The sequence below is a fragment of the Corticium candelabrum genome, chromosome 8 (genome assembly GCF_963422355.1).
Source record: "Corticium candelabrum chromosome 8, ooCorCand1.1, whole genome shotgun sequence".
Lineage (NCBI taxonomy): Eukaryota > Metazoa > Porifera > Homoscleromorpha > Homosclerophorida > Plakinidae > Corticium > Corticium candelabrum.
The window spans coordinates 5600829-5611876 of NC_085092.1; the positions used below are offsets into that span (position 1 = coordinate 5600829).

Consider the following 11048-nt stretch of genomic DNA (forward strand, 5'->3'; position numbering starts at 1 on the left):
GCCGTGTTATATGCGAGTTCTCGAACGATCGGCTTGTTCTCACATTCTCATTTAGTAATTAAAAATACCTAAATTAAAAATTTATTTATTTTAATCACATCCGGGATAAAACTAATATCCCGGATGTTGATAACAATCACATGCTCGCGTGCGCAATCCACATAATAAATGTCCCGTATATTATTATAAGATTCATTACAATATTAAACTCTGTATCTAGTTTCAGCAACCGATACGTTGCAGTGATCTCGAAAACACTCAATCTACATTTGCAAACATAATTACAATTCTAATTGCTCGAGCCTGAATACGAGCCACGAGACGACCAACTAGACTGCAGCCGTCTGCACAGCCTCTAACAGAATTCGTGCGTCCTGAGCGAGACTGTGACCCGCTGCGAGCACGCCGCGTCCGTATTCGTCGGCCATCGTTGTGTGCTTGTTCTGTACTGCCGTCTTGATCTTCTGCACCAACTGTGACATGTCGGACACAATCACGGCGTGTGCCATCTGGATCTGCACGCAACACGCTCACAATTAGAGGATACAACGTAACAACTTTGTCTACTTTAGTATCATAATCATGTGACAACATGACAAAATAGCCACGAGACAATGTAGTAAAAAGTCAAGTAACAATGAAATAATTATGTGGCAATAAATAGTCATGTAAAAATGTAATCACATAATAATGCAGTCACGTGACAGCATAATAATCACGTGATAATAAAACAGTCACGTGACAATATAACAATCACGTGACAAATACACTACAGTTATGTAATAGTCACGTGACACAAATAGTCACGTGATATTATGATATACTCATGTGACAGTGCAATTCTGTCGACAAAAGAAAAATGTCGCGTGACTACTATATTCATCACGTGACCCTTTTTCTATAATACAACAATCCCATGCCAATATACTAATCACGTGACAATGCAATACAATAACCACGTGACACAAACTGGCCACATGATAATATATAGTAACTTACAAGTCACGTGATCACCACATAGTCACATGGTCACGTGACATGTACCACTTTGTGAAAAACTCACCTCTTTGTGTTTCGCCAGTGGCAGTGTCAGCAAAAATTTATGCGTATCTTCGAGTAGGTTTCGAACCAACGCCCCAACTTTCTACACAAACAAACAAACACAACACAGTGACACACGGCCCACACGCTCAACTCAAACTACAAGATGGTCTTGCACCTTTGCATGGCCAAGGTACGTGTCGGCTCTGTTGCGCTGAACGTCCGAACTCATCGTGATCACAGAGCGAATCAGTTCCGTCGTCTGAGCAACAATCCGATCCGTCGTCACCGTGTGTAACAACTGCGAATGCCCGGGATTTCCATTACTAAGTGTAGGCGACTAACACAACACAAAATCGTCGATTCGCGTCTTGAATAAATCACGTGACCAATGACTCACGTTTTTCGTTCGACTTCCGGTTGATCCCGGTGATGCCGACCGGCTGTGATCATCGCTGGCCAATAGCTGCTCGACTTCTTTGGTAGTTGAAATAGCACTCTCAATGAGCGTCTGATGATTGGCTATAGCATGACAATACAATGTAAGAACAACAAACAGTAGATAATTAATTAATTAATTTTTATTAAATTTTAAGTGAGTAGATTGAGTGTGCATGTTTGATGGTTGTGTTGTTACGGTTTTGTATAGGAAAGGCAGTGTGAGTGTGGTATGGTAGTGTACAGACCTCCTGGACTTTGGGATGAGCGTGGACTTTCTGCTGGCGATGAGGGGTTGGATGCTCTGTTGAGCCACTCGGGTGTGGTTGCTCCTGATTGTTCGTCGGTTGGCGACAGTTGCTGATATCACAATACCGTAGTTAGTTGACTGAGATGCAGCAAGACAGACAAACAGAGACAGACAGACAGACAGACAGACAGACATATGAACGAACGGACAGACAGACAGACAGACAGACATATGAACGAACGGACAGACAGACAGACAGACAGACAAATGGATGGACAAACAGACAGACAAACAGACAGACAGACAAACAGACAAATGAACAGACAAACAGACAAATGGATGGACAAACAGACAGACAAACAGACAGACAGACAAACAGACAAATGGACAGACAAACAGAGAGAAAGACAAACAAACAGACAGACAGACAAACAGACAGACAGATTTGATTTGATAGCATGCGACCCAGTATGGGTCGCTGGACTGTTTGTTTTAGCTTGTAATAGTGCAAATCTATGAGAATATATGTTTTGACAGACAGACAAATGGACACAGACAAACAGACAGACAGATAGACAAACAGATAAACAAACAAACAGACAAGCAAACAAATGGACAAAAACACCAACAAACAAACAAACAGACATTCAGACAGACGAATGGACAAAAAGAAACAGACAAACAGATACACACATGGACAGACAGACAAACAGTCAGACAAATGTATACATAGACAAACAGACAGATAGACAGACAGGCAAACAAATGGACAAACACACCAACAAACAAACAGGCATCCAGACAGACAAATGGACAAAAAAAACAGATAAACAGATGGACAAACACAGACAGACAAACAGATGGACAAACAAACAAACAAACCAAAGCAAACACAAACAAACAAGCAACATGACAAACATCCAAACAAACAGACAACAACCAAACAAGTAAGCAACCACAATGCCAGCTACAGAAGCAATTGTCAATCACCTCGGGTATCAACCCGGCATGCTTGTCCTTTATTGCCTTCTCAACAAGCTGTGCGGCAACCTGTGCAGACACAGCATACGTCGAGTGTCTCTCTGACTGCTTGAGCCACTGATCGTCCTTCGATGACTCTTCCTGTTGATTCCGCAACATCATCTCTCGTTTGAGTCGATTCTCATGCTCTCTCTCCAACTGAAACATCAACACAGATATATACAAACCGGCATACAAATAAACAAACAAACAAATAAACAAACAAAGATACAAAGATATGTACATACCAACATGCATACAAACAAATATACAAATAAACAAACAAGCCAAAACAAACAAACAAACAAACATAAACAAACACACAAATAAACATACAAGCTAAACAAGTAAACATAAAACATACAAACAAAAACAAACATGCATAAACAAACATACATAAATAGACAAACAAGCATAAACAAAAATATGTATAAAACAAACACAAGCAAATATACAAACACAGACACAAACAAACACACACAAATAAGTATAAAAACAAACACAAGCAAAAAACATACACACAAACACAAATAAGTACACAAACAAATACAAATATACAAACACAAATATAAAGATACAAACAAACACCAACAAATAGACAAACACACAAACATACATACAAACATACATACAAAGAAACACAAACAAGTATACAAACATACATACAAAGAAACACAAACAAGTATACAAATATACATACAAAAAACACAAACAAGTATACAAACATACACAAACAAGTATACAAACATACATACAAAAAACACAAACAAGTATACAAACATACATACAAAGAAACACAAACAAGTATACAAACATACATACAAACATACATACAAAAACACAAACAAGTATACAAACATACACAAACAAGTATACAAACATACATACAGAAAACACAAACAAGTATACAAACATACATACAAACATACATACAAAAACACAAACAAGTATACAAACATACATACAAACATACATACAAAAACACAAACAAGTATACAAACATACACAAACAAGTATACAAACATACATACAAACATACATACAAAACACAAACAAGTATACAAACATACACAAACAAGTATACAAACATACATACAAAAAAACACAAACAAGTATACAAACATACATACAAACATACACAAACAAGTATACAAACATACACAAACAAGCATAAAAAACAAACAAACATATGAGCATATATATATATATATATATATATATATATATATATATATATATATATATATATATATATATATATATATATATATACACACACACGTATATATACACATACATACAAACAAAAATACAAAACAAACTACACAAAAAAACTAAAAATTAAAAACAGACAAATCACACTGTATATACAAAATAACAATAGAGTGAATACGTACACCACACAAAGTCAGTCACGGTGCACACGTCTTACCCTCTCTTTCTTCCTCTGCAGTCTCCTCTCCTCTTTCTCCTGTTCGTCGCCCGTTGAGCCGTTCGACAACGTCGAGTCGTGACTCTTGATTGACTCCGACGACCAACTGTGATGAAGCTCGGCATCGTCAAACGCCTGCAGTCCCGCGTTCTCACTCGGAAACGAACTCATCGACAACGGTCTGCGTCCACGATTGCCAATCGACTGAGTAGCCTCCATCGTTGGTTTCCGTGGAACGTCATAGTGTGCGGGAACAAAAGGCATCGAGCGGTTTCGATGTATGTGTATGTCACTGTCGTCGACCGATAAATTTCCGATTTGAGGCGAGAGCGGGTCGTCGGATCGTGATCTTGATACTGTAACTCCATGTGTGTGTGAGCCACTCACTGTCAAGGCGTTTCCTGTTGAATGGAGAGTTATCGCCGTCTGGTTTGGGGAATGATGCCACGGAACGATTGGGCTAGGAGACAAGGTGATAAGTGAGATATTGTAAATCAATTGCAAATGACAGCAGGTATACACACGCGTGCACACACACACACACACACATATGTACAAACGCACAAGCACAAACACACACACAACACACACACACACACACACACACACACACACACACACACGACACACAACACACACACACACACACACACACACACACACACACAACACACACACACACACACACACACACACACACACACAACACACACACACACACAACACACACACACACACACACACACACACACACACACACACACACACACACCTTTGGCGGTGGTTGTACACCGAAAATGTCTTTTTCTAACAAATACAAACAAAACACTTAGAGCACATCGACTCCTCCCGGCATCCACCGACTTACTACTAGGCCGTCTTGCTTTCTTCCTCTTCTCGTCTTCAACGAATTTCTTCTCGTACCCAAGAATTTCACTAAACGAGATCGTGATAAGTAAGTAGGAATGAAAGAATAAGAAAAAAAGACAAACGCATGAGACTAAAGACAAAATAAATGCACACAAACAGACAGACAAACAGACAGACAGACAGCAACAATGAGACACAAAGACGGATGTATACGAACAGACACAACGACAAACCATAAACACCTGGTGACACAAACACAAACACACACACACACACACACACACACACACACACACACACACACACACACACACAGAACGACACAGGCACAGGCACAAACAGACAGACAGACAGACAGACAAACACAGACACAGACAGACACAGACACAGACACAGACACAGACACACACACACACACACACACACACACACACACACACACACACACACACACACACACACCGACAACAATAATGCATACAAACACCAAACAACCAAAACGCAATCACAAACTAACGGCTCAGAAACCAAACACAATCCCTTACAATATCCGTCTCTTCACTTCGGAAAACTGGGGCCGCTTCGACGCCTCATATTCCCAACAATCGTTCATAAGATGATAGAGATCAGGCGGACAATCGGACGGCAATGGCAACCGCTCACCGTCCTCAATCTTTCCGATGACATCATTGTTCTTGACACCGAAGAACGGTTTCACACCACGAGACATGATTTCCCATGCGCACACACCAAACATCCACACGTCGCTGGCACCGGAAAATTTCCGGAAGTTGATTGACTCGGGAGCCATCCACTTGATGGGTAGTTTGCCTCTTGATGCTGGTGAGATATATGGCAAGGGTTAGAGAATGAAATCGAGCACACAGATGTGCATGCATGCAAATGAATGACAATGAATAGAGAAAGAGAGACGAACAGATAGAAAAATGGACAAATAGATGGACAAACAAATATAGATAAACATGAATAGACAAACAAATATAGATAAACATGAATAGACAAACAAACAAACAGACAAACGGATACATAGATGGACAAACATATAAACATACAAATGGATGAATAAACGAACAAACAAACAGACAAATGGATGAATAGATGGACAAACATACAAACATACAAATAAACAGACAAACAAACAGACAAATGGATGAATAGATGGACAAACATACAAACATACAAATGGATGAATAGATGGAGAAACAAGCATACAAACAGACAAATGGACGAATAGACCAACAAGTAAGCAAACAAAAAATTAACGAAGACACAAATGGACAGACAGAAAACACACAAACAGATGCAAACAGACACAGACACGTACACAATGCAAACCAATGGATAGAAAGGGAACAACAGGTGGTACACAAACAGACACACAAACAGACACACAAACACTAATGGAATAAACAACTAAGTGAATGAACAGAATAAAAGACACGTTAACCAATATACGAAAAGACCGATGAACGAAAAACAAAAACAGGCAAACAGACGCATGGACAAACAAACCGACAAACAACATTTTCGACAAGTAGACTTTCGTTCAAAACACACACACACACACACACACACACACACACACACACACACACACACACCACCACCACCACCACCACACACACACACACACACCACACACACACACATCAAGTGATGTCCATACCCTTGTAGTAGTCGTTGTGCTCGACCCATCTCGACAAACCAAAATCAGCAAGCTTTACTATTTCCGGACTCGAAACAAGACAATTACGAGCCGCAATGTCTCTAAAGCAACAGACAGCACACACTCATCTACAACCACTCGAACATCACACACAAAATCCTTAACTATGACACGTTCAGCGGTAATGTATGTATTCATATCAAAGCAAGAACATAGTATGACTGTCTAGTCGAGTACAATTCTCACATAATTTCTACACCGAACATCATCACACACAGGCACACACACGTGTGTGCACACGCATACACACATGCACACACACACACACACACACACACACACACACACACACACACACCGCACACGACCGTAAGTGAGACAAACCTGTGGACGGATTTCTTGGATTCCAGATATGACAAAGCTGAACTGATCTGGTAGCAGTAGCTTACGAGAGTCATCTGTTGAATCTGTAGCCCTCTGTCTAACAAGTAGCTACGCAGCTAGACACACGATAAGTTTGTAGACAAAGAGATGGAAAGTGAGTAGGCAAGAAAACCAAACACAAACACACAAACAGACAGACAGACAAACAGACAGACAGACAGACAGACAGACAGACAGACAGACAAACAGACAGACAGACAAACAGACAGACAAACAGACAGACAAACAGACACACAGACAGACAGAGACTAACAGATAGACAGACAGAGACAGACAGATAGACAGACAGATAGACAGACAAACAGACAGACAGACAAACAGACAGACAAACAAACAGACAGACAGACAAACAGAGGCAGCTCAATTCCTACACAGCCTGTCACTCCAGTCTATAGACGAAGACGGAAGAAAGAACAGTCATGAATTTAAGTTATTGTGGCGTAAATGCATGTCGGTAGCTTTGCAAAGGTGTAATGCTAGCGTAATTAGCAGAAAGTTGGCAAGACTGGGACATTCTTCATTCGCACGTAGTTAAATTATGGCATCGGCCGTTTGGGCCAGACTAGAATGTAGTAGTGTTGTTCTTTGAAAATATATGGACAGACAGACAGACAAACGGACAGACAGACAGACAAACAGACAGACAAAGAAACAGACAAACAAAATACAGACAAACAGACAGACAGACAGACAGACAAACAAACAGACAGACAGACGGACACACAAACAGACAGACAGACAGACAAAGGCAAACAAACAGGCAACAAAACTGACTCACATGCAGGCAATCAACAGAAGTAGACAAAGTAGTCAGGCTACCCACAAACAACCAAAGATGTCATACATACCTCTCCTAGCTGAGCAAATTCCATGATAATGTAGATAGGCTTTTCGGTCACAATGCCCAAGAGCTTAATGATGTGAGGATGAGAGAACTGCTCCATGGTAGCTACAAATAAACAACAACAAAAAATTATTATTTCCATATTTTCATCACACCAATAATCAAGCTCTGTGAGATGATGAGGTGTGTGTGTTGGATATTGCAAGGCGGCACCCAGAGCACGTAGTGCTCTGTTGCTGTCTGCCTTCGACCGATCTTCTCTAACATTAACAACCTACTGGATGCCCAAGTACAATCAGTGAGGATCAAGGCACACATAAAGACCACTACAGAAGGGGACCAGTGTGATCGTGAGTCCAGGACGTCGGTTTGATGCACTCATATCAAACCTCTTCTATACAACTAAAGAGCACTTGCAACCCTCTCAGTTGCTATTTCATTCCGCACATAGAACAACAGTGATAAGTCGGAGATCTAAGCGTTAAATTTCGATCAACATTGCATGATTGGTGGCATGAGACGGTATCAGACGTGGACGAGAGTGTGGATGGCTGAAGAAGACGGCAGCGTGGCAAGAGGAGAGAAATGTAGTTTACTGTTAACACTACATCTATTGCGTTTGAACTCTAGACACTTGTTACTGTTGTTCCCCACTATATGGGAGTGGGGTGGTCGCTGATGCAACAGCTCCCCATGTGGGGTGGGGTGGGGCGACCAGATATATGGCAGCTGTATACATGGCATGTGTACGTAAAGACCCCATCTCTCTATGACCAATACCAACTGAGTCATTAGAGGTAGTCAATGACGTTATATTAGTCCTAGTCCCAGCTTTGCACAAGTTAGTATTCATTTACTGATTCATAATTTGCCTAGCTTCCGGATTAGATTTGCTATGTACAAGCACAATGACTTACTGGCTTCTTCCATAAATTTGTTCATCTCTTCCTTCGTTGCAGTGTCCTTGCATGTCTTGACTGCTACTTCTTTGCCGTCCTACCAAGACAGCAAAGATGGAACCGCACACTCATACATAAATGAATGAACAAACAAACAAACACACACACACAAATGGACGAACACACACACACACACACAAATGGACAAACACACACACAAATGGACACACACACACACACACACCACACACACACAAATGGACAAACACACACACACACACCACACACACACACACACACACACACACACACACACACACACACACACACACACACACACACACACACACACACACACACAGTGACAAACAAACACACACGCACACACACACACACCAGTTATCACCACATACCATAGTTCCTTTGTGTACGTCTCCAAATTGACCTTCTCCAACTCGTGGCCCAAGAATCACTTTATTTCGATCAACTGCCCAAGCCTTCGCAGCTGGTAGATAATTCAACAATTTAGACCACCAGCATGCATACCGTCTAACACAACAAACTAACATGGCTCCGAATAAGTGCCTTCCTTATCTTCTGTCAACATAACTTCAGCGTAATCGGTTGTATCTATAAATGTAAGCCACGATTACATGAGAAATGCAAACACACACACACACACACACACACACACACACACACACACACACACACACACACACACACACACACACACCACACACACACACCACACACACACACACCATCCCACCTGACACCGTCGACAACCTCAAAGCTTTCATCGTCGCACCCGTAGACGCTGGAGGCGTCGAGGCAGGAGCTCGAGGCAGCTTCGGTCGCAACGTATCCGGCAGCGGAGGCGGACTCACCAACCGAGACATCTCATCACCCTTTGTGTTACTACTCACCACCGAGCTATACGACGCAACACTAGACAACAACTCGAATCACATGAGTCACGACAGACTAGCACCACAGCACACCAACCTGGATCGATACGCATCCGGTTCTAAACAGAAAACAAAAGTGATGTTATAACTGATAATCAACGATGTCACACAAGTTGAATGACGTGTGGATTCATTATTTATTTAAATTAGTATCCAAGCACCAAACTACTAAGTCTCAACGAGTCGAAAATCGCAAAAAGGTATAATAGAAAATAGATACGAACACACACACACACACACACACACACACACACACACACACACACACACACACACACACACACACACACACACACACACACACACACACACACACACACACACACACACACACACATACCCACACACACACTCATTGTCCGCTACTCGTGTATAAGTTCACGACTTCTCTACTAATTAGAATTCAACCATCGCTTGTGTGCTTGTTCATGTGCATAGAGACCAATACATTGAGACGTTATGTAGAGAAGTTTGCACACAAAGATTTCAGTGAAAGCCCAATTGTGCAGACCGTACACTCACTCTCACAAAACCGAGTTCCCACTGATGGACCGAAGTTCGGGACAACCAACAGACGACAAGCCTCGCGGGGTGCATCCAGAACGTAATCGATGGAGTCATGAGAGACAAGCAACACGAAGCTCAGCAAACTACGGACACTGCCATCAATCGTTCAGGAACACGTGTGCACACACACACACACACACACACACACACACACACACACACACACACCCTCGAAGTGTCTCATGTAACATCGCTGAGCTCCCATCTGCACGTGTACTATACCCATACAAACTCACATCTGGATACGTACCATACATTACACATACGTATGTCCCTAGATATGCTGCATCACTTAACTTACTTACTATCAGGAAATCCCTTAGTGTATCAACGTCTCCAATACCAAGCTGTGATCGGCTTCACTATATCCACTACACCATTCAGTGGCACAACAGGAGATACTCTAATACCTATTCTACTGCCCATAGCCCCTCCCAGTGTGACATCATTCCATGATGTTTGACTGTGACGATTGCCATTTGAGTAAATCTACTCGAACAATTACGGTAATCTCTCTATCAATTAGTAGGTGATAGAGATACGTTACGGTAAGACGACACTAAGACTAAAGCTAACGAAACAAAG

General features: G+C 41.5%; 1 protein-coding gene across 1 annotated transcript in view; it reads right to left on the bottom strand.

Annotated features, from left to right (window-relative positions):
• Nucleotides 1–164: 164 nt before the first annotated feature.
• The window catches only part of LOC134183772 (focal adhesion kinase 1-like), a 19039-nt gene continuing 8155 nt past the window's right edge, over nucleotides 165–11048 (bottom strand). Inside the window, 19 exon segments of the mRNA XM_062651358.1 lie at nucleotides 165–515; nucleotides 1064–1144; nucleotides 1220–1381; nucleotides 1442–1563; nucleotides 1728–1839; nucleotides 2720–2908; nucleotides 4182–4470; nucleotides 4472–4641; nucleotides 4954–4988; nucleotides 5050–5117; nucleotides 5597–5891; nucleotides 6739–6839; nucleotides 7123–7238; nucleotides 8031–8131; nucleotides 8944–9022; nucleotides 9339–9430; nucleotides 9493–9555; nucleotides 9698–9876; nucleotides 9934–9955. Coding sequence (XP_062507342.1) covers nucleotides 330–515; nucleotides 1064–1144; nucleotides 1220–1381; nucleotides 1442–1563; nucleotides 1728–1839; nucleotides 2720–2908; nucleotides 4182–4470; nucleotides 4472–4641; nucleotides 4954–4988; nucleotides 5050–5117; nucleotides 5597–5891; nucleotides 6739–6839; nucleotides 7123–7238; nucleotides 8031–8131; nucleotides 8944–9022; nucleotides 9339–9430; nucleotides 9493–9555; nucleotides 9698–9876; nucleotides 9934–9955 — 2462 coding nt within the window. The 3' untranslated portion in view covers nucleotides 165–329.